A 25426-nucleotide genomic window follows, 5' to 3' on the forward strand; every position below is an offset into this window, starting at 1 on the left:
TAGAGACGGGGTTTCACCATGTTGACCAGGATGGTCTCAATCTCTTGACCTCGTGATCCACCCGCCTCGGCCTCCCAAAGTGCTGGGATTACAGGCTTGAGCCACCGCGCCCGGCCAGTCTGTTTTTTTCATTACCTATTAAAGTTAGCTCTTTAACCCTCTCATGTTTCTTCTTGCCATTTCCAATAGTTATCTGCTTTTTTTTGTTTTTCATATATATGTATATGTGTGTGTGTATGTATATATATATATTTTATATGTGTAGCTGTATATATGTGTCTGTGTGTATATATATATTTGTTGTTGTTGTTGTTGTTGTTCTTTCCTGTACCTTGTGCTTTTTCTGTTTCTTAATCCATCCCATTCAGGGCATTAACTTATTCACTCTATTTTTTTTATTCATCTTATTTTATTTATTTTTTAAGGCATGGTCTCTCTCTGTCACCCAGGCTGGAGTGCAGTGTATGTCATAGCTCACTGCAGCCTGGAACTCCTGGGCTCAAGTGACCCTCCTGCCTCAGTCTTCCAAAGTGCTGGGACTATAGCAGTGCATACCACCACACTTGTCTAATTTTTTATTTTATTTGATTTTTATATTCATTCATTTATTATTTTGTAGAGACAGATTCTTGCTTTGCTGCCCAGGCTGGTCTTTAACTCCTGACCTCAAGCGATCCTTCCACCTTGGCCCCCCAAAGTCCTGGGATTACAGTCACGAGCTACCATGCCTGGCTTTGTTTACCCAATTTTACGTTAGTGAATTTCTTGCCCATTACAAATGTACAAGTACAGGTAAAGATGTAGTAAATAATTTCCATGCCTAGTGAGAAAGGGTACACAGAATTTATATTTAGTTATGGAGGTGATTTTTATCTTAAGAAAAAGGTGACATGATTCGGATCCTTCTGAGTCGAGCCCTTAGGGTGTCTTATTTTGTATTTTGAATTCTGCACATGTTAGAGTGGTGATAGAATCAAAATATTTCTAATTCTATAACCTTAGTCCAGTCACTTGATTATTTCTGCTTTCACATCCTCATCTGAAAAAAAAATTGAGCTTTATAGCTATGAATACTGTGTTGCTACTATTTTATCACAAGGATAAAGTAAGACAAATAACCTAGAGAAATAAGTTATATTACAAATGTAGAAGATTCTATTGGCTGTGTGTCATGTTGTCTCTCTCCTTCTCTCCTTTCTCTTCCCCTTCTTCCTCCCTCTCTCCCTCTCTCCCTTCTTCTTCTCTCTTTTTATACCTGACTTGTGCATTTAGCTACAAGCTCTTTAAGGAGACATTTTCTTATTCATCTTTGTATCTCTCTTGTTTACTGTGTGTCTGATATACTAGCACATATTTGGATGAATATAATAATATTTGAATGACTATACTAGAAAGTAAGTTTTTGAATAACTATAAAGTAAATATTCCTAACAGCGTGAAGAACTGTGTGCAGCCAAGAAATAAGCCCTCGGCAAGCAAGGTGAGAGGAGAAAAGCCTTTCAAAGAAGGAAACTGAAAAGGAATGGTTGGAGAGATACAGAGAACTAGAAGAGTTCAGTAATCAGCCATAAGATCAGATGTTTTAAGTCAGCAAAAGAGGTCCAATAAGATGATATCTGAAAAATATCCATTGTATTTGGCTATTAGGTAACCAATTGTCTGAAAGTAGTTTCAGTAGTGTGGTAATGGATGGTTGGGTGAGAGGAGGGAGAGAGATTGTGTGAAAGCCAGATCATAACGGATTAAGGGGTAAATAGAAGTCGAGAAATCAGATATGAAAAGTGTGCACTCCTTTAATGGCATTTGGTTGAGAAGAGGAAGAGACCTTAGAAGGCTGCTATAAAGGCATCTAGGGTCAGGGGGAGTGTTTTAGCTCTGTTTTGTTTTTTGTTCTTATTTTTTTCTGTTGGAGACATTTGGTGTGTGGGCCATAGGAAAGAAGCATGAGAGGTTGAACGAAGATGAAAGAATGGAGAGGTGGGAGACAGACAGGAGCCAGAAAAGAATGTAGCAGTAGGCACACATAGGCAGAATAGTTAACTCTGACTAGGAAGAAGAACCTTCATACTTGAAGAACAGAGAAGGGAGGAGGTAGGAATGGGTTAATACAGTAAAGGTCTACACTACATGAGATTTATTGTACGTATATGCAAAGACATGTGAATTGGCATGTAGCTTAAGAAAATAAATTGCAAGAAATACCTAAAGTCTGACAAATACCTTGGCTTGCATTTAAGTTAAATTTGTAACCAATATCTAATAAATTTTTGTGTGTTTCTGAGGGTGGTAGTTTTCTTTGCTTGCTGAGTATGTCTGAAAATCCTATCCAGTTAAGTAATCTTTTTTTAAAATGCTGCTGTTCCTTTTCAATGCACATCCTAGATTGCTGTAATACTTGAGAATTCAAAAGGTATGATTTATAATGAATGATACTAGTTATCCTGTGAATGATTACCATATAATTTTCATGCAGTTTTTGTTCAGATTTCAGCACTATGTGATACTAGGTACACATCTTACAGTTTATAAATTTTACTTTTAGAGTGCTTGTGACTTACTACTAAATTTTGTTTTTCTTTTAGTTATTACAAGAACTGTGTACAGTATTTAATGTAGATTTACCATGCCGTGTGAAGTCTTCCCAATTGGGAATTATCAGCAATAAACAGACGCATACCAGCGCCATAGTGAAGCCACAGTCTAGCTCCTGTTCCTATATCTGCCAGCACTGCCTCGTCCACCTTGGAGACATTGGTGAGCCTTTGCTGTGAAGGAATTGATAATACATTCATCCTTTTTTTGGAGTAGTCATAGAAAGAAACTCTTTTCCTTTAAGCTGAGCATACACACACAATTTAGATTGTCATAAGAAGAAACTATAAAATGTGTTCTAAGGAACTTAAAATTTCTCAATATTTTTGGGATTGGCAGAGCATCTTGAAAGTAACTTTCATATTAAGATTTAAATTTTATTAAGACTTTATGTAGTATAGGCAAATAATAAACAGCAAAAATGTAATCAAAGCTAAATTTTTCAAAGTGGTGCCATAATATTTTCTAAATTAAATGTCTGTACTCTGGTGGGGCTTGTAAATTATTCCTTCTGAAGCGAAATTGCCTTCTTTCTTTCTTACCAGTGCACTAAAAGTTCATTTTTAATTTTGCTTCCTTTTTAAAGTTTAATTTGTATTTCTGTTAAATGTATTTTATCTGGGAATATTACATAACATTTATTCTCGTTCATTCCTTTAAGGTGACCTAGAAAGGTTGTAAAACAAATTAACTATAGGATTATGTTTTGCTTGTCCTCAAATAACAATAAATGAAGAACATTATTGCTTTTAAGTTTGAAGATTTTAGATTTCTGAATATTACAAATCATCAGTTCCATGAGGAGGTCACATCAGAGTAAGCAGTGAAATTGGCAGGGAGATTCATTGATAGTGTGTTTAAGTTGTTTTGATTTAAATGTATTCTTTGCACACACATATTTAATATTGTGATAGGAATGAGGCATTTTTCAAAATCAATTTATAAGATATTGAAGAAATACATAATTTTCAGATCATATTGTATAGTGTATTTTGTTTTGTTTTGTTTTTAAGTGCCATATAACTCACCCCTTCTTGTGGGCCGGCTCCAGGTCACCAGCATAGTCCATAGTGGGAGCTGGTGATGCATGACACTGGAGGACCTGAATATGGGGTCTAGGTAAGCTTTAAAATTGGTTACATGCTGAATGTCCCAAATAAGGAAGGCTGATGGACACTTCACACATAATCCTATAGTTAATTTGTTTTAAAGTATTTTCTTCGTTTAATTTTAAATTAACTTTAATGTCTTTATTATATTTAGAACTTAAAACTATAGCTGTTTTGGAAATACGACCCTACTATTTGTTTTTTGAGTTTTTTAAAAACTAACTTTCTTCTTCTTCTTAGCTCGATACAGAAACCAGACCAGCCAGGCAGAGTCCTACTATAGGCATGCAGCTCAGCTTGTCCCCTCCAATGGTGAGTGGGCCTATCAACCTGAGATTGACTGTGATACTTTGTCCTTTATAACAATGTGGCAGATAACTCAAGGCTCACCTTTGAAGTTTTATGAAAGCAATGAATGTTGAGTTTTGTTATTGTCGTGTTTTTCTATTTAACTGTACATTCCATGTAAACTGAAGTGAATTTTTGTTTTACAAGTAAAATGACTTTTATTGTCAGTAAAGTAATACAGATAGAATCTCTTAATATAACTTGATATTGTTTCTACAATTCTGGCTTCCTTAATTGCTTATAGAATAATTATTTCTTTAGATGCCACCATTTTTCCTGCAGAAAAACAATCTATTACCTAAAAGGTAACCTTGTAATGGCCCTAAACTAGGCATTAGCAGTAGTTCTTGAGTTAAAGAAGTTACACCAGATATTTGATGATTTTAACCATTCTTAATAAGAATTAAGACATTGAAATTTTTAGATTCTAGAAAGAGTCTAAAGCAGGGATGGCAGTCTGACCACACGACTTGTTTCACAGTGTCTCTGGCTGCTTTCACACCACAGTGGCAAAGTTGAGTGGTTGTGATAGAGACCCTTTAGCCTACAAAGCTGAAATTATTTGCTATATAGCCCTTTGTGAAGCCACTCTCCACCATAATTATGACTTTTTAACCTGTAAATGATATTGTGTACCATTGCTGAAGTGTGCCGTTGTACTTTATGCTGGTTTGTAATGAGGTAGTCCCATTCACCTTATCAAATACTCCCCGTTGTTTATTTGAGCATTTAAACACTGATCATTCATAGTCTGATAGTAAGACTTTGTCATTCTTGAGGTTACTTCAGAATCTTAACTTTCTCCTGTAGGTCAGCCTTACAATCAGTTGGCTATCTTAGCTTCTTCCAAAGGAGACCATCTGACCACAATTTTCTACTACTGCAGAAGCATTGCTGTGAAGTTCCCTTTCCCAGCTGCCTCCACTAATCTGCAAAAAGCACTTTCTAAAGCACTGGAAAGGTATGGTTGATTTTTTTTGTTTGTTTTCTAGAGGACTTTGTAACCTGGAGCCTTGAACTCTCATACTTTGTTTTACAGAAAATAATGACCTATGCTTCTCTTATTTCTAAACATGTAGATTTGTCATAATTTGTGTATAGTCACTGAATTTCAACCAGTCAATATCTGATTCAGTCCCAGTAAAAGAGTACACAGGCTGTTAATACTGACTCATTTTGAGTGTGTTGCAGTTGAAAAATTAGTCAAATACAGAATTCTCTTTTGTGTATCAAGTAATAACTTGTTTTAGCAAGCCAGTGCCTCCTTAAGCAGTTGTAGCCATTTTGCTGCTTAAGATTCATGGAATTTTTTTCTTTCATTTCAGCCGAGATGAGGTGAAAACCAAGTGGGGTGTTTCTGACTTCATCAAGGCCTTTATTAAATTCCACGGTCATGTGTACCTGAGTAAGAGCTTGGAAAAGTTGAGCCCTCTTCGAGAGAAATTGGAAGAACAGTTTAAGGTTAGATTTCAGATACAGAGAATTTTTGTCTTGTCTAAATCAGGAAGCATAAAATTTGGAGGAAACTGACACCCAGTTTTTGTATTTACTTAATTGTGTGAACTGTTGGTAAAAATTAAATTTGAAGCGTGTGAAATCCTTGCTTATATCCTCTCTTCAATTTAAACTGAGGTACAGTCTGTACAGACAAATATAGCAGTGTTTTCATTTGAGTAGCTGCCATTTGACAAAAATTATCAAAATGGAAAAAATAACTCCTCAATTTTGAAACTACTATTTTTGATGGTTTGTGCATTCTTATATATGATTAAGTTACCTACTTTATAGATATTTGCATTCTGCAAACCAGGTTCTGTTTTTTTTTTTCCTTTTTCTTTTTTTTTTGTTGGCAGTCATCTTTGACTATGGTTCATTATTTCTATTGTGGTTGCATTCATCAGGATTGTGGTACTTTGAAGGAAAGGAATGAGGATTTCATTTAACGGGGATATCTTTTACTAATTTGAGGAGATAAAATTGACCTTTGTTCTGTTTATATATGTGAAAATGGTATTTTAGTATGTTAAGATATTAGCAGTTCAAATGTAGTATAATGCATAAAATAAGGGGAAAGTCAAAATTAAGTATTAACTTTTTTTTTTCAGTTTATTCAACAATTGTTTGACTATTCAGTCACTGTTTTAGGCACTGGGTTAAACAGTAAATGACAATTTCAAAGAACATTTTACATTTCTTGGTTATTTCTAAGTATCTATATGCTTGGGTAATTGTGTATAATTGCTTCATAGTATTTCTGTAAGTTTTCTAAAAGTCAAACATTTGAAGAGACTGTAGAACTTGGACAGTTAAGTTCTACCAGCAGTTCACTGGTAAACTATTTTTTAGCCAAAAATAGTCAGTGTGAAATAGTTTTTACAGGAAATCATTTTTTGGTTGATACTTTCTATGTGCAAGATATTACACTAGATAATTTTAAATAGCTATCATTTGCTTTTTTTAAAATATACTTAGCCTCTGATGTATGATTTATAGGGTTGGATGTGTGAAAAGAACAGCTAACTTTGTCATGGCGTAGGCTGTTTAGCCTGGAAATAAACAAGTCTAAATAGTTTTTATAGTAAGAATTCAGACATGTGAAGGATTATTTGAAAAGAACATGTCTGTCTTTCCTGAGGTCAAAACTAAAATCCTAAATTTTAAGTTGAAATCTGTGGGGGGTTGACTGTGGGATGTTGTGGATTCTCCATTTTGGAGAGCTTAAGAGTCAGATTGACAGCCATCTTTCTTGGATTATTTAAGTGCAGCCCTGCTAAATAGGGGATTGAACTAGACGACTTCTTGAGATTGCTTCCAGCTCTGGTTCTGTGAAATACTCTCTAAATTGGTGGTGGTGGTGGTGGGTGGTCCCTACCTTAATGAAATCTTCACCAAGTAAGTTATTCTAGTCTAGAAGCCTAGTAAGTTTTGCATTTGATTCAACCTCAAACGCTAACACTGTCTTCACATACATATTTTTGTATGTGAAATTCTGGTGAATGTGGGTGGGCAGTTGCTAAAATACACTTGGAAGTATCATTCCAGCACTCTAAAGTTAAACATAGTATGAGGCAGATCTATTTGAAAGTTTACCCAGTGTTGAACTAGAACATTGCTGGAGTGAAATTTTAACATAGTGGAGTAAATTTTCTAAAGTATTTCTAAAGCATATATAGATAATTAGGATCATCAACATGTATACCTCAGTGTTTCTAACAACCTTTAGCTACTAAGCAGAAATGTTTACCAAATTGAGGTCCACTAAGGGATTTAAGGCCTGGGATCTAGGAATTGAGATGTAATACATTTTCTATAAGTTAAAGGTGGGCTGTTTGTTAATGGTATTTAGTTCAATATATTTCTCAACTCCAGTTGAAAGTTTGCGTAGCAAAATCTTATCAGTTCTAATTTGGTTTTGTTCCTTGGAAGATCCTCTCCAATACAATCCAAATTTTAGGAAATTGCAACTGAGTAACTTCAAACTTACTTGTAACCCTCTATTATTATAAACTTATTTCTAACCCTTGTTCATTCACTAAGTTGTTTATTGAGGTCCTGCTATGTACCATGCACTTTTCTAGGCTTTTAGAGATATAGGGAAAAACATGACAAAGTCTGTATCTTCATGAATTTGCATTATCATTTGTTAGTACTAGGGTGTGTTCATATTGATTAATACTTGTGTGCATACACTAGAAAATTATTCAATTGGCTAAGAACCTCTTCAGTAGTATATTACCTTCTAAAGTTAATGCCAATGGATTTATAGATACAGGGAATACATTACCATATTATGCTTGTAAGAAACAGTGCTTTTTGAGAAATACAACTAAATATTCTAATTTTATACCAGTATTAAGTATTTGTATGAATGCCAGCTTATTTAGAAGGTGAGTTGTAGAGATTGAAGGAGAAATTTTATGGGAAAATTCTGGGGAAGAGACAGGATTTCAGGAAATTTTGAGGAAGGGTTAAGGCTTGATATCTTTGGAAAAGGGCTAACCATTCTAGAGATATACGTACAATGAAATGGCAGATTGCAAGAAGACTGACAGTTGTGATAGAGTTCAAGTAGAATGAAATTGCATTCTCTAATGATAATATAAAAGACTTTCCTCTTAGAATCATACAACTTACTATGGCTATTTCAGGGTCTTTATGTAAATAAAAACAAAAATCTCAGAGTAGTCTTGGTAGAGGCAGCTGTAAGTTTCTGATATGGTAGAATCTCCTGTCACTGCTGGTGGAACTTTAAGTTAGGATTATCTGTTTTCCACCATAATGCTAGTGATAATCCCTGCTCTCTGCAAAAATTTTCCCTGGGGATAGAGGAAGACTGGTTATAGCTAAAGTGTAGGATGAAACTAGGAACTTCTGTTAGAAAAGTATTTTTACCCGAAGGTAATCTAAAACAATTGCAGATATTAAAGTAGAAGAGTAATTCAGGTGAGGCACCAACTGTGAGAGTATCTGGGTGATTGTTTATAGTGCTGGTTAACTGATCACTGTGAACACAGTTATTAAGAGGGCAAATGAAATTTGATGATCATGCATGTACTTCTCTAAGAGGGGAAAACACCAGTTGTAGAAGTGCCTTTAATACATCTTAATGTTGCTTTAATATGTCATTTCGTATGTGTTCCAGAATATGTACTTGCTATGTCTTGTTTAGAAAATAAGTTTTAATGTATCAAGCCTTTGAAAGAGTAAATTTTATGACAAATCTAGGAAGTCATGCTTTAGGTACTCGGGGTTCAAAAAAGTATTTTTTGGATCTTTCTGTTGCTTTCTAGTGATTGGTCCCAATTTAATTTTTTAATATGTATATATCTTGTATAAAACAATTTCTAAAGGATGATGTATAAATTTATGGATGAATACTCAAAGACTTTTCTCAGGTCATATTTAAAAATGTATAGTTTCCTAGGGGAAAAAAGTTTGACAAAAGCTAAAACAACTCTGTGGTGTCTAGATTAATTCCTTTCAAGATAGAAAGTCAGTTTGGAAATAATTAGACCCAATCAAAATACTGGGATTGAGGGCAGAACCATTTACTCATCTGTAATTCTGTTACACATGGTGGTTCTAAATACAGACTGCCAGTTTAATTCTTGTGTCAAAGATGGTTCCTGTTCTTGATAATATATGCAGTACTTCTGTCTTCTCTTACAGAGGCTGCTATTCCAAAAAGCTTTCAACTCTCAGCAGTTAGTTCATGTCACTGTCATTAACCTGTTTCAACTTCATCACCTTCGTGACTTTAGCAATGAAACGGAGCAGCATAGTTACAGCCAAGATGAACAGCTATGTTGGACACAGTTGCTGGCCCTCTTTAGTGAGTATTCTTAACCTGTGCCATCTCTTTTGAAAAGCATCATCTTAGGCATTTCATCATTGTAGCAAAGCACAATGACATAAAATGCACAGCGTATTTCTTACACTGAATCAGGAGCTCAGAATAACTTTCAACCCTCAGTTCTCTCCTTTTATCTGCTGACACCTTCTCATCAAGTGTATTTATAACATTTTTAATACGGGAAAGAAAGTGTCATTTTAGGAAGAAACTGTAAGATACTTAAGTGTTAAACAGAATATAGTAGAAGGCACATAATATTTTAATTTGAACTGGCACGGTTTCAGATTTCTTATGCTTTTTGAATACATTTTTTTCTTCAAGTGTCTTTTCTTGGCATCCTGTGCAAGTGTCCTCTCCAGAATGAGTCTCAGGAGGAGTCCTACAACACCTACCCTCTTCCAGCAGTCAAGGTCTCCATGGACTGGCTAAGACTCAGACCCAGGGTCTTCCAGGAGGCAGTGGTGGATGAAAGGCAGTAGTAAGTGTTTTTAGAATTTCATGTTAACTTGTGTGCTTTGTTTGATATTCACAAATATGTAAAAACTGCCTTCTAAAATACAGTGTTTGAACAATGGAAGACTGTATTTTCTGCCGACTCTCTGGAAGTTGAACTGAAGACCTCTTTGTATGCGTTTCATTTGTTTATTTGAATTCTTCATGTGAGGCTTAGTCTTAAGGATTCGTGACTCCCTGTACACTCCCTTGTTCTCAGTTGCTGTCCTGGGGAAAAGGCATTTTTCACATTTCAAAGTGAACTTGAAGTAAAACCAGTTTGTTTCTTATCTGTTACAGTATTCCCCAATTTTCTGTTTAAGAGTTGAAGAGATTTTTATTTCTTTCATTTTTTTTATACACAAACTGTTTGATGTTGTCTTACAGTAAAACTCAGTTTGAATATTTGTTTATTTGAAACATAAAGATTGAAAGTTATTTTGATTCTCACCATTTTCTTTGTCATTGCTACTCACGGTAATTCTGACAGTTCTTAGGAACTGTTGATTTTACAATGATAAATGAAAACTTTCAGTGTACCTTTGATTATAGAAATAAATACTTCCATGATGGCTTAGCACCAGATAGGAAGTTCCTCCCCTGCATATTTTCATGGTATATTTAAGGAGGGTCTCTTTGCAAGTTTTGCTTTGTGGCCCAGCATATATATTGGCCAAGGTCACAACTTAGAAAGCCTTTTTTAAGCCACTTTTAAGACCCTATGGGCCAGGTACTGTGGCTCAACAACTGTAATCCCAGTACTTTGGGAGGCTGAGGCAGGTGGATCACTTGAGGTGTCAGTTTGAGACCAGCCTGGCCAACATAGTGAAACCCCATCTCCACTAAAAATACAAATTAGGCCGGGCGCGGTGGCTCACGCCTGTAATCCCAGCACTTTGGGAGGCCGAGGCGGGTGGATCACAAGGTCAAGAGATCGAGACCATCCTGGTCAACATGGTGAAACCCCGTCTCTACTAAAAATACAAAAAATCAGCTGGGCATGGTGGCACGTGCCTGTAATCCCAGCTACTCAGGAGGCTGAGGCAGGAGAATTGCCTGAACCCAGGAGGCGGAGGCTGCGGTGAGCCGAGATCGCGCCATTGCACTCCAGCCTGGGTAACGAGAGCAAAACTCCGTCTCAAAAAAAAAGAAAAAATACAAATTAGCTGGGCATTGTGGTGCATGTCTAATCCCAGCTGCTTGGGAGGCTGAGGTAGGAAAACCGCTTGAACCCAGGAAGCGGAGTTTGTAGTGAGCTGAGATAGTGCTACTGCACTCCAGCCTGGGCTACAGAGTGAGACTGTCTTAAAAAAAAAAAAAAGGCAAAAAAACCTTATAGTCTGTCTGCTTCATGATTGTCTTTTCTCATGTAACTATAAGCTCTTTCCATGATATTTTGTCATTGTCATGAATAGAGTTTAGGAACATAGCACAGCATATACTATGTACATTTCCTTTTAATGTTAGCATAGGTTTTAGTAATACAGATTTTCAGACATTGCTTCCTTACACAAAATTTTCATTTCTTAACTCAGGCTGTATGGTTTTTCTACTCCTGTGTACTCCAGAACTCAAACATGTTTAGTTCAGTATATTATATTAGTAATGTTACAAAAGAAGAACTGTGTGTTTTGCCACTTGCTTAGAGTTTTTATATTTATAGGTAGGGATTGTTATTTTTATTGTGTTTTCCTTTTTCTTATTGTTGTTCTTGTACAATTATCCTTTTGGCCCATTCTGTATATTCCCATTTCTTCTCATAGCAAAAGATATTCAGCCGGAAGGAATAGCTTTATTGGCAAACATTTTTTTCCCTTCATTTTTTTTTTGTCATTTACTTTTTCCCCTTCCTCCTATCAGATTTACCAAGATGTTTAGAATTATGCCCTTGCAAGTATTTCATTCTATCTTAAGTTATGTTAGTACTCATTTTGAAGACTAGCATGGGATATCTCTTCAAAACTGAAGATTTTCCTTATGTGTCTAATACATAAAGTAATAATGTTCATTTATATCTTTTAAGTAATGGAAAAACAATATTTCTTTTGTGAACTCAGAATTTCATATATATTCAAATATTCTTCAGTTTTTTATATCTGGGCCTTCTCAGTTTCTAGAATTTACTTTCCCTTGTACTTTTTTGAGAACATACTCTCTTAAGCTAATGAATACATGGAATAGTGATTTCCCTTCTTAAACAGTTACAGGGTAAAGCAGTATATCAATAGGGCATCCACTCATTCTGCAGTGTTTTCTCGAGAGCTTATGTGTGTTGCTTGAAGACATTGTACCAGTATAATATTCTTTTTTAGGTCACTAACCTTTTTTTCCAGCTACGTCTTATTACATCCTCAAAGGTTTGTAACAGACATTGATTCTTCAATATTTGTTTGTTTATTTTTTGATGTGGGTATATGTCAATATTTTTAAAGTAGCATATTCCCATATTTCAAAGTGTACAACTGTCCCAAATAGTTGTTAACTTAGGTTTTCCATGATGTGATTATTTATATCCAGTTTCTCTACCATGGGCACCTCACCTCATGCTTTTTTTTTTAAATAAAAATTGGTTGATCTATATTCAAAGGTAAGCTTCACACTATCTTAAGGGTAACGTGATTAGATAGATGAGTCTGCTGTAGGAAAATCAAAGTAATTGTTTCCAGGCCAAAACCAAGTTATTTTAAGCCATCAACATGGCTACTTCCACCCATCACATCTGTTCCCAACCTAGCAAATAAATACTCAAACTAATTGCATTTGTCTCACCTAAAAAAAATCTTGCCTGGCCATATATATTACATGAGATTTATAAATTGCTCTTATGTTTGAAAGATAACAGACTTTGATACAAATGTTTATATGTAAAGTGATATTTATAAATCTAAATCCGTAATGGATACTTCAACATACATCACTCCGGAACCATGGACACAGGTAACAAATACATATGTAGAACTTACTTATGAATAGTGGAAAAGGTATGTTCTAATATTTTGTGTGTAAGCTTTCACAAAAATTGACTGTGTATTAGGAAACAGAGAGGCTGTTGTAACAAGGTGGACTTTTTTGTACCATTAAAAAAAGAGGTATTATCACTTTGAACAGGGAATGTGATTTGTGTGGTATAACCATACCCTGTCACAGATTAAAGAACTAACAGTGGATTCCACAACTCATAATGTATGTGAAAGCTTTATAAAAACATAGTATGTTGTTTATTTGCTTAGGATTTTCTCAGCCTATTTCAGTTTTCCATGTTCAAAAGTGACAAATTATTTTCACTGTTTGTTGAATTAGGAGCCTGGGACATGATCTACAGTAGTAGTTCTCTGTCATGGAAATTTTTCCCCTTTGTTGTATCTTTATCATTTGTAGTATATCTTTGAAAATACATTTTTAAAAATTATACTGCCTTTGAAATGCTGAAATAAGAGGAAAATACATAAAGTCCAGGACCTATCATGGCTTATATGGTTTCTCTTATATAAAAATAAAATCTGAATTATTTCTTTAATTTACAGCATTTGGCCCTGGCTGATTTCTCTTCTGAATAGCTTCCATCCCCATGAAGAGGACCTCTCAAGTACTAATGGTAAGGGCTACCCTAACCTTGTGTTGTTGATGCAATTCTCCATCATTAATGGTGTGCTTAAGGCCAGAGAAGAAGAGGCTTTTGTGATGAATGTTTGACTTTAAATTCAGTATCTCAGAAGTGACTGTGAGCTCTACATTAAGTGGGTGGAGGTAGATAATGTGCTCCCAATTCTGCCAGCGTGTTCTCATTTAGCATCATTCAAATAGGAGTTCAGAAGAATGTGTAATACCTTCAGATGCTTTCTGTCTTTCCTTCCTCCTCATTCTTATTATTAAAAGAAAATTATTGTGAACATTGCTCTGTCAAAGTAATACTCATAGAAAATTTGGTACAAACAAAAAGAACACACATCTCCCATACAGAGATACCTTTTACTATTCATGATAGTATATCTTCTTTGGACCTTTTTCTTACGTGTACACACACATAGGAAATGATTCATATCAAATATAATTTTGTGCCTGATTTTGAAATTTAGTATTATATTGTTAGCATTTTCTTTTGTCATTAAGCATTTTGAAAACATGACTTTTACTGGTTTCATAATATTCCATCCTATGGAAGTGCTATAATCTATTTATGCACTCTCTGTTGCTTTAAAATTTTCCCCATTTTAGTTAATGCTGCACTGAACAATCTCGGGCTTGGCTGCTTTCTGGTCTTTTTTTTCCTCCTGTTAAATTAGTGCTCCTCGGGCATTAATTTGCACATTAATCACCCAAATCTTTTTAAAATACAGTTTATGAGTCAGTAGGTTTGAATTAGTGCCCAAGATTTTGTATTTCTTACAAGTTCTCAGATGATGTCAACGTTATTCAGTACTTTGAGTAAAAAGAGACAGGTAATCTAAACATTGGGATTACTAGATCCAAGACTATGAATTTTTAAGACTGCCAATTTTTTAAAAAGCCATCCTCCTCAGCATTGAATATTAGGGGAATGTCTGTGTCTCAAAGATAACATGCAGAGTTTTGACAGGTGAGTTATTTTCATCAGGATTACATAAAGAAGAGTAGAGAACAAACTATAAGCATTATAATTACTTTCTGTATATTAATTTTTTAAAAAATTTAGTGAGCAGTATTCTACCAAACAACATTTTAATTAAAATGTTTGCAAATTTTGATTTTGACCCTTTAGCAACACCACTTCCAGAGGAGTTTGAATTGCAAGGATTCTTGGCGTTGAGACCTTCTTTCAGGTAGGTGATAGTTGAAGTGCTTTTACTTCATTGCCAGTGATTGCAGTTGTTATTAAAAATAACAGGGAATTGGGCTTGGATATAGAGGAATCTTTGATCTGTCCCAGCTGTGTGTTATTTTTGTAACAGCAACTAATAGTGAAAGTTTGTTGTGAATTAGATTTGTATCTGTCATGTCTTCAGTTCCTGTGTAATAAAGATTAAAGTCTAACCTTTCCATTTTTGCCCTTGATCCTATCCCTTCTCACCTCCCTAAGAACCTTGCTCCATCCAGTATCCTATCTGCATTATATTTCCAGTGTCTTTTCTTTCCTTTTTTTTTTTTTTTAACAACTAATTCCCTTTAGCCTAGTAACATTCAAATGTGCCCCATTCTTTTAAAACAGTGAAATGAATTTATATTCTCATATTTTCCTACGTTGCCTTATCTTTTCATCATCAAACTTAAAAAGTAGTGTGGGCCAGCCTGACTGATTCCATTTCAACTCCCAGCTTAAACTATCAGTGCCCTTCTAGATAGGAAAAACCAGTGACCTCTTTACAATCTTCATTCTATTGAATTTTCTTCAGCATTGAGTCCGTTGATCCCCTTTCTTCATGAAACCTTTTTCCTTAGCTCTGTGATACTGTTTATTCCACACTTAGCACTCAGTCTTTTTCACTATTACTTTTAAACTACATGCCTCTGAATGTTGTTGTTTTCCAGGATTCTTTTCTTCTCCTTTCCTTCCCACTTTCTACATTCTCCCTGTTGATGAAATCCATCCCTATGTTTGTGGGATGTTAGGTCCCAAATTTTCAGCTCTGGCTTCTCTTGAAGTTTGGACCCATATTCTAACAATCTAATCTCCCTTATGCATTTTAAACTTTAACATGACCAAAAGTTGAGCTTATGTTTTCCTGTTTGGTCAGCCAAAAAACAGTCTTCTTTGCCTGTTTTCTATCTGTGCCTGTGGCATTACCATCCATATGACCAAGCTAGAAATCTGAAAAACCCTTGTTTCCATTAGTCTTTCTCACCAAGGCTTTATAATTCTATGTCTGAAATGCTTCTTAGGTTCAACTCCTTCCACCTATTTCCTCGTACATAGTTCAGGCTTTTATCACCAGTTTGCCTGAAGTATAAAAACCTCCCTACGTATAGTTCTGCTCCTCCTATAGTCTGTTTCTACACTGCCTCTAGAGTTACCGTTTTTAAGTATAGAAACAGTGATATTCCATGACTCATATTTTGATTTACCCATTCCTGGTTGCCCTACTGTCTCTTTTAGCTTGATGCTCAAGTTTCAGCACTGTCTAGCTTTTAATTGTTCAGCCTCATTTCCTGCAACTTCCCCCAGTATTTACAAACCCTCTACGCTATGTGCTGTCCTTGAATAGCTCCCTATTTTTATTCCTCCACACCTTCGTTCATGTTGTACCTAGAACATTTTCTTCTCTTCTACTGCCATTCCATCACCAGCCTGGTAAGCACTTACCCACACCTCGTCAAGGTCTAGCTCAGGTGTCACTCTGTGAAACCTTTCAGAGCTTCTAAGAAGGAACTCATACTCCTTTTACTATATTCACTTATTCTTTGCATAGTTTTTATTATGCTGCTTATCAGATTGAATCATTATTATTTATTCCTGAAGGTAGGGACTCAGCATTTAGCCTTCTGCCTGGCAATTCTTAAATGTTCTTTTTTAAAAAAGTTTAATAAGGAGAAATCTGAAAAATCATTATTTTTTCAGTTTGGCTTACCCTTCTGATATCAATGAGTTGCTCTATGTGCTTTATGGTATTGACACATTTTTCTGATTTAGAATGGACCACCATAAAGTGGATAGATTAATACTGTTTATTAGAATAGACACTTCAGAGACTCTTAGCATTCCCATGGCCATTTCAAGCAAATTAATTAGCATGCAAGATAAGTGTTTATAAAACTTTATTCTTAAAATGATAAAAGAATCTTTCCTAATAAAAAGTTGTGGTTTATTTGATTTCCCCAACTAAAAAGTGAAATGTAAGTAAAAATACTACATTAATATAATGAATTTGTATATTTTCTTGTTTCATAGTTTGTAAAAATCTTTGGGAGTATAAATTCTAATAAATGCAGTTGATTACATCAAGTAGCTGACCTATATGGAAAATAATCTGAAGACATTACAGTTAATCAGGTGAACTTAGTTGCCTGGAAAATATCTTTAGCAATTTAATATTCTCATAATTTGCTTGTGTCAATTTTAGGAACTTGGATTTTTCCAAAGGTCACCAGGGTATTACAGGAGACAAAGAAGGTCAGCAACGACGAATACGACAGCAGCGCTTGATCTCTATAGGCAAATGGATCGCTGATAATCAGCCAAGGTATGTCCATGGAGCTTCTGGTCTACCCCTTTTTAGATACACACACACACACACACACACACACCCCCCACCCCCATGTTATGTATTTTAAGCTTTGGTATAAATATTGTCAATCATGAACTCTTAAGTCAGCATGTTGGTAGCACAACATCTAATTATCACCCAGTGATAATAAATATACTCTTTATTCAGAATCTCCATTTTCCCCATTACACTGTGTATTATAGAGGATTTGGTTGTCCTTCTTGTTTATCATGAGTTGCTGCTCTGATTTGTAAATATCTCTGTAAATCTGGCTGAATTGTACTTTCACAGTCATGGTAATTTGTATTGGCCTGGGCATGGTGGTTAGTTTCAGGCAGGACAGACCAAAATGGTGCTAGTAGCTAATTACGCACAAACCAGATGTGGTAGTGTAGGGGAAAGAATGCAGGTTTTGGAATTCGATTGGTTTGAGTGTCATTTCTAGTTCTGCAGCTTCCCAAGTGGGTGTCCTTGGAATCTCCCTGGTAGATTATAATCTTTCCAAAGTCAGTAACTAATTCATTTTTGTATTCAAGTTCCTGTCACACAGTAGGTACTTAAATACTTGCATATTTGAATGAACTTACCGCTTCCAAGCTTCAATTTTCACATCTATAAAATAGGAGTTATATATAACTACCTTAGAGGAAGTATCAAGGGCCCTAGCGTCTTGCACTTGAAGCATCCCGGAAAATGTAATTACTAGCAAACATTGAAAGAGCAGAGGGATATGTTGTGATGATGTTAAATGTGATAATGGGAACCTCAGTTTCTACATAACTACTTTTTGGGTTTTCTGAGTCCGTATCATTATATCCTGCTGTTTCTGTGGTTCTTAATGCTAGGAATATGTTGACTTTAATCCATACACAATTCAGTTGTTACTATTTTTTAAGTTAATGTTTTTCATATATGGATTTATTTTTGCTTTTTTAGGTTGATTCAGTGTGAAAATGAGGTAGGGAAATTGTTGTTTATCACAGAAATTCCAGAATTAATACTGGAAGACCCCAGTGAAGCCAAAGAGAACCTTATTCTGCAAGAATCATCTGTGATAGAGTCGCTGGCTGCAGATGGGAGCCCAGGGCTGAAGTCAGTGCTATCTACAAGCCGAAATTTAAGCAACAACTGTGACACAGGAGAGAAGCCAATGGTTACCTTCAAAGAGAACATTAAGCCACGAGAAGTGAACAGAGACCAGGGAAGAAGTTTTCCTCCCAAAGAGGTGAGAAGGGACTATAGCAAAGGAATAACTGTAACTAAGAATGATGGAAAGAAGGACAACAACAAGAGGAAAACTGAAACCAAGAAATGCACCTTAGAAAAGTTACAGGAAACAGGAAAGCAGAATGTGGCAGTGCAGGTAAGCTGTATTTGAACTATAAAGCAGCTAGAGGAAGGCTCACACAAAAGGCAAGACTTTTTCATTTTGTTCTAAAGGCATGAGAATTGGCTGTCCTGGAAGTTCAAATGCATAGTAAGGTTATATAAAGAGCTGTGATAGATGGTTACTTTAGCAATTCTTGGGAATTGGGAGTAAAAAAACATCTCAACCTGGTTTGACACCTTTGTCAATTCTCTCCAATTTAAGAGTTTGAAAGGGTCAGTTGCAAAGCCATCACTTACACCCAGAATTATATTTTCTTTGGAAGATATAATTACCATTTGTTAATGCTATAGTGGAGATTTGGGGTCGTCTTTAGATCCAGTAGAACCAAGAGTATATTAAGGCGTATGCAGGTTTTTAAATTTTTTTTGGTTCACTATTTTATATGTATGAATGTGTGTGTGTGTGTGTGTGTGTGTGTGTGTGTGTGTACATAAAAATATTGATATATATTTTTTTCTTGGAAACATGTGAGGCTTTTTTTCTTGACATTTATACTTGTCCCAGCTAGTGGTATTAATACCACTTTAATCTTATCCTGGATCCTAGGAATTTATAAAGCAAGAACCCAGGCTTCTTGCTGGGAAAAGATAAGCACTGCTCAGTTATTTGTGACTTTATTTTTATTAAAATATTTTTCCAAATAGATGATGTCATATAAACAGAAAAAGACCTTTATTCTGTGATGGTTTTATTAATACTATTAATGTTTGACTAAATACTTAAGTGGCCATGTGATTTCTTAACACATTTTAGTAAATGAATGTGTTTGCATGAGAAACTTTACATTGTTGAAGGCTGCTTACAAATAAATAGTACCTTTGATGTATTTTTCTAATTTTTTTGAGAAAGAGAAATAAGAAAATAATTCCATTTTAAGATTATAGCAGGGAGAGAGAAAGACAAGGTAGAAATTAAGACATGGGGGGAGTAGGAGATGCTGGGAAAGGGCAAGGGAAAAAACCAAATGAACTGGAAAGCCAAAGGATCAGAGTTACAGGGATAAGTCCAGCATTTTCTGCTTGCCTGCCTCCATTCTCTATAACTGCTCTTAATAAGGTCCAGACTGAAATAGTATCTCCTTTTTGGTTTCTTATCCAACTCAAATCACCAATAAATGATTAAAGAAAGAGTCAACATGTCACTACACTCTGTACCTCTTTCTAAGTTTTCTATAAATGCTACTCATTTTCCCTCATTTTGCTCAACTTTGAGCAATGCATATGACATCTACTTCTCTCTGGCTCCATCTGTAGGATCTTGGGGCCTGGGCCTTACTGCTGAATGTATCCTTATTTATTCTGAAGGGTGGTAAAGTTGCAGGGTGGAGGGTGGATGCCTGACTGTCTACTTAGGCTACCCAGATGAAATTAAACTGAGGGCCAAAATACCTCAGCTATGGGTTAATAGTCATTATTAATTCATAACATGTATGCTATTTAATGAATTAGAGTATAGAGTACCCTGGGCCCCATAACAAGCACCTTAAGATCATAGACAAGTTTTTTTCAACTTGTTAGCATCAGGTATCTCATTTTTAAAACAAATGTGCCCTAAGGTCCTTTACATATTTGGATTTTTGCAAGCATGGCAAAGCAAAATAATTTGTAAAACTAAGATAGTAAAATTATCTTTTATTGGCGATTAAATAATTTGCTTTGATTTTCCATTTTTAACAGGTGATTTTAAATGTCTTTAGCAGGTACTTTTTGATCTAATGAGGTTTTAAATACTTTCTTAAGAGTAGGGGCTTCTTTCTGACACTTTTGAGTTTCAGTTTATTATAGATAGTTTTGCTTCTGTTGGTCATAGGTAAAATCCCAGACAGAACTAAGAAAGACTCCAGTGTCTGAAGCCAGAAAAACACCGGTAACTCAAACTCCAACTCAAGCAAGTAACTCCCAGTTCATCCCCATTCATCACCCTGGAGCCTTCCCTCCTCTTCCCAGCAGGCCAGGTAAATACATGTTTTGTAATTTCTTCTACTTAATCTTTTCTGTGCAAGAATTTCTGTTCACTCACTGAGAAATGTATATTCTGTTGGAGTAATGTTGTTAAGCCATAAAAAGTTATATTTGCCCTAATGCTTCTAAAATTACTTTTGAGCTGTTTCTGTGTAGTGTACATGCAAGTGCATGTTTGTTGTTACGAAGGAAATCCTATCACTCAACACAGAAGCTGCTTACAGAATACTGATTACTTCAGTGGATAAAGGAAAAGTATCAGTCTAGTTTTTAAAATCAAGTTAAAGATTGACAACATGGCTGATATGTTTTATGATATGTTGGAGGACTCCCTCTACCCACCTGTAAAAAAACCCAAAACACTGACATTTTGCTTTTTTTTTTTTTTTTTTGCTGTTTCATTCGAACTAAAGCTGTGTTCTTCTGTTTTGAAGGGTTTCCGCCCCCAACATATGTTATCCCCCCTCCTGTGGCATTTTCTATGGGCTCAGGTTACACCTTCCCAGCTGGTGTTTCTGTCCCAGGAACCTTTCTTCAGCCTACAGCTCACTCTCCAGCAGGAAACCAGGTGCAAGCTGGGAAACAGTCCCACATTCCTTACAGCCAGCAACGGCCCTCTGGACCAGGGCCAATGAACCAGGGACCTCAACAATCACAGCCACCTTCCCAGCAACCCCTTACATCTTTACCAGCTCAGCCAACAGCACAGTCTACAAGCCAGTTGCAGGTTCAAGCTCTAACTCAGCAACAACAATCCCCTACAAAAGCTGTGCCAGCTTTGGGGAAAAGCCCGCCTCACCACTCTGGATTCCAGCAGGTAAGTTATAGATGTGTGTACTATCCAGCTGAATGAAATAAGGGGAAACGCTGAAAGAGTCAGTGTTAGAAGTGCTGATTAAACTTTGAGATACTTCTTCCTTAGATTTATAGTAATTATGGGAAAACAAAAGTATTGTCTCTACTGTTACGAAAGTTTAATGTTTTCCTTTTGTAAAGGATGAAATATTGATCTTAACTACCATTCCTTGGCTGCTACTGTCAGTTTTATTGAAAATAGATTTTCTGCAAATAATTCTCCTATAGGAACATAAACTACTAGGGAAATAGAATCACAGTCTTGATGAGGTACTAAGACAGATGTGACACCAATCTTAAATGTCATCATTTGAAGCACAGCACTTGAAGCAGAAAGGGGAAACAGACACTCTTATGCAAATATATTCATTAATTCATTCAACCTCTTAAATTAATTGAAGGAAAATGTGAATGTGGTGCCCATAATCTGTTCTCAGAAAGCTCTGTGTATTGAAAAGGCCAAAAGGTAAAGGAAACTGCTGCCTTGCCTAGAGTTTTGTTGGTTGGAAAATACCTTAAGTTCATTCTGTGATTCTTTAGCATTGATTATAAGTAATATTGCATTTTATCCTCACCTTGATGACAGGCATCTCTTTTTTTAGTATCAACAGGCAGATGCCTCCAAACAGCTGTGGAATCCCCCTCAGGTTCAAGGCCCATTAGGGAAAATTATGCCTGTGAAACAGCCCTACTACCTTCAGACCCAAGACCCCATAAAACTGTTTGAGCCGTCATTGCAACCTCCTGTAATGCAGCAGCAGCCTCTAGAAAAAAAAATGAAGCCTTTTCCCATGGAGCCATATAACCATAATCCCTCAGAAGTCAAGGTCCCGGAATTCTACTGGGATTCTTCCTACAGCATGGCTGATAACAGATCTGTAATGGCACAGCAAGCAAATATGGACCGCAGGGGCAAACGGCAAACAGTCTTCCGTCCAGAGCAGGATCCTGTGCCCAGGATGCCGTTTGAGGTGTGTATTCTTTCCTGTCACCCCACAATCTGGGGCTATCTTTTGAATATCTCAAATAGATCTTATAAAAAGGCCACTTTTGTTCATTAGTACTATATGCCACTGAGTATTGGCGTAGCTCTTGATTTCCTCCTCAAAATTGCACAGTATGTTTTAGTTTGGAAGCTGAAGAATTCTGTGACTGCCTTTGAACTCTGATGGTCTGGCAGATAAACCTCCAACACAGCATGTTAGAGAATTCTGAGACAAAGCACTCCTATCAGTTGGGCCGAATCATCTAAGTTTAAAAATAGGTTTACTAATATTTAAATAAATTGCTTTCTGAGAGGACCAAAGTTAGTTATCTTGGACAGTGGAGGTCCCTTTCCTTGCCCTTTTTATTCATGCGAAACAGGTGAATATTTGTAACTTTTTAAAAGATCTGTTTCTCTCTTTGGTAGCACAAGATATTCTAATCATTTCGCTCCACTGCATTGTTTTACTCACCAGCCACATTAACCTTTTGTGTTCTACTCTGTCCATATTTTGCTTTTCTATTATCTTGAACTTTCTCCATCATTGTCCTTGTGTCACTTTGCCTTTACATTTCAGAGCCTTTTTCTCCTTGCCTAATACCATCTATTTCACTATCCCCTTGACTTTAGTTGTCTTCTTCCACCGAATTATGCCACTATTCCTTTATGCTTTTGTTATCCCTTATTGCATCTCACTGTGATCCTTTCTGTCACTAGGACCCCAAGAGCTCCCCTCTGCTTCCTCCGGACCTGTTAAAGAGTCTGGCTGCCTTGGAGGAAGAGGAAGAGCTGATTTTTTCTAACCCTCCTGATCTTTACCCAGCTCTACTGGGGCCTCTCGCCTCTCTTCCTGGACGAAGCCTTTTTGTATGTATTTGACATAATTCTGCTTCTTGCTCTAACCCCTAGCTGCTTTTCTGAGATATTGTAGTACACAGATGAGGTGATTTTTTCTTTTCCTGGGGCTGTCCTTTACAGAACTGTAAAACATATTTTCTAATTACCTAAACCAATCTTAAGATAGTAGTAGGATATAGCAGAATATTTCTGACTTCATAGTTCCCCCAAATCCTAGAGGCATGCCCTGGTTTTATGTGTTATCAAGAAAGAATCCTGCAGAGCTGGTCACACACAAGGTATGATGGTGACAAATTAATTCACTTTTCAGGTGACACTTCTGTCTGGACTCAGAAATTTTAAGTGTCATTTAATCTTGTGTGGGAACAGTGAGATTTATTTCTCATAGGTAGCCAAAATATGAAAGGAAATATGCTCTTGATTTTTTTTTTTTTTTTTTTACTGACATTATTGAACAGTATATGGCTCTTTTTTGTTTGGTTAAATGCAGAAAGAGTCCTGATCTAAATTCACAGTTGGATTCATAAATAGAATGAGTAAAAATGAAGAGGATTCTAATTATAAACATTGTCAGTGTTATAAATGAGTCAATATGGAAATAAATAACTAGAATCACATAAAATACAATCTGAGAACTCAGCCTGCATTTCAAAGAACATTCTATATGCTTGTCAGTGTTCATATTATATTTTATTGTGAGTGGGGAGTATAACAGATGGAAAGAAAGATGTATGCTGTGAGGCTTTTCAACCTCTCTTTATGACACCTTAATAAGACATAAAAAGATAGTGAATTTTACTTTCTTGCTGTTTCTCATAAACACAGGGCAAGAACACGTTTGTAAAATTAAAATGCATTAATTTTAGTATCAGGAAAAATAAAAGCTTAACAGCTTTCATGACATTGCTGCCATCCCTGGCACTTGAAGTTCCTTAAGAATTTGCCTGGGTGGTAGCAGTAGAGGCCCCATACCAAGTTATTAAATAATAGCAAGAAAAGATCCCCTGGAGACCAAATGGTAGTAGTGCCATGACTGAGTGCATAGGGGATTGTGGAAGCCCAGCTGCTGTACTGCTGCCTCTGCGTGTTCGCCTTTCTTGCTGCTTTTATGCTGGAGTGGCTTGAAGGACTGAGAGTAGTGCCTGTCTGTCTACTTGTTTCCTAATCCCTTAGTTCCTGTTCCTGTTCCCTTAGTGTCGCTTTCGTTGGAAATGGAGCTGATGGTAGAACAATTGGGAGTGTTTTCAGGTTTTTTTTTCATATTTAAAAAACAACGAGTTAAAAAAAACCTTGACTATAACTCTTCCTATATTTAACATTAATGATATATATATCAAAGTGCTTCACTTGTCATAGGCATTTAGTAATGTTTTGTTAGCCAGCTAGTCAGTGGCAGCATAGAGATTCAGCTGTTTCTTTTAATAACTTTGCTAGAGCAATAAATGTAAGCTTGATTTTTAGCAACTATTTTAATATATACTGCAAATAGAGCTGCTTTAAAAGCATATTAACAAAGGCATTTGTCAAATGGATTTAAAAGGCTTTTTAAGTCACCAATGTAAATGTTTTAAAAATTGTGGGGTGGAGAGAAACAGTGTTGGAACAGTTCAGCATTTTGTTTTGAGATTGTTTTAAGTGCAACTGTTGACAAGTGGATTCCTGAGGTACCTGCCTCATAAACACTCAGAATGCAGTTTACCAGCATCTCTGGACCCTGCCAGAATAGACTCTCTGACTAGATTCGATTATAAAAGGAGGATTCTATTCACCTGTGGCAACTGACACTTAGATGGTGTCATGGTAGTAGCAGATTTGAGTTCACGTCTTTGGAGCCTCAAATTGTCCTTGATAGGCAAATACAGGCATGCTTAAATGATGGTCTTTGCTTTGGTTCCATAGTATCATAAGATTAATATTAAGAAAATTGAAGGTATAACTTAATTACCTTTTTTTCTGGGACTGAAGAAATCCTTATTGGAGAAGCCCTCAGAGCTCATGTCACATTCATCCTCTTTCCTGTCCCTCACCGGATTCTCTCTCAATCAGGTAGGTGAACAGTGAAAAATCCTGCTGTTTGCTTTTAGTGTGGACCTATCATTTTCTTTTGCATACTGTTTCAGTATGTCTGTTTTTTCCTTTATTTTCCATATATTAGTGTATTCCAGGCATTTGATTTTATCCCCCTTGTCTCCGATTGGGGCATACTAGTGGCTTGTTCCTCATGAGTTAAAACCCTTTAACTCCTCATTAATATTGAAACCCTTAGGGCTCTGTTGTTGAGCCAAATAAATTATTCACATTTTCA

The 25426-nt window shown here is 36.0% G+C and overlaps 1 protein-coding gene across 11 annotated transcripts in view; it reads left to right on the top strand.

The window, feature by feature from the left end:
- Positions 1-25426, top strand: part of SMG7 (SMG7 nonsense mediated mRNA decay factor) — an 81884-nt gene that overhangs the window by 51540 nt on the left and 4918 nt on the right. For 4 of the 11 annotated variants that reach the window (XM_017524368.2, XM_037737069.1, XM_037737065.1 and 1 more), the window contains 15 exons: positions 2583-2754; positions 3942-4013; positions 4860-5010; positions 5375-5510; positions 9219-9381; positions 9724-9880; positions 13419-13489; positions 14633-14693; positions 16929-17048; positions 18009-18297; positions 20272-20416; positions 20858-21240; positions 21881-22249; positions 22981-23130; positions 25087-25167. In XM_017524368.2, coding sequence (XP_017379857.1) covers positions 2583-2754; positions 3942-4013; positions 4860-5010; positions 5375-5510; positions 9219-9381; positions 9724-9880; positions 13419-13489; positions 14633-14693; positions 16929-17048; positions 18009-18297; positions 20272-20416; positions 20858-21240; positions 21881-22249; positions 22981-23130; positions 25087-25167 — 2520 coding nt within the window. Of the gene's footprint in view, positions 1-2582; positions 2755-3941; positions 4014-4859; positions 5011-5374; positions 5511-9218; positions 9382-9723; positions 9881-13418; positions 13490-14632; positions 14694-16928; positions 17049-18008; positions 18436-20271; positions 20417-20857; positions 21241-21880; positions 22250-22980; positions 23131-25086; positions 25168-25426 lie in introns of all 11 variants that reach the window. The other 7 variants (XM_017524363.2, XM_017524361.2, XM_017524362.2 and 4 more) reach the window with 3 other exon arrangements.

This window comes from Cebus imitator, unplaced genomic scaffold (genome assembly GCF_001604975.1).
Source record: "Cebus imitator isolate Cc_AM_T3 unplaced genomic scaffold, Cebus_imitator-1.0 Scaffold33, whole genome shotgun sequence".
In the NCBI taxonomy this organism is placed as follows: Eukaryota; Metazoa; Chordata; class Mammalia; order Primates; family Cebidae; genus Cebus; species Cebus imitator.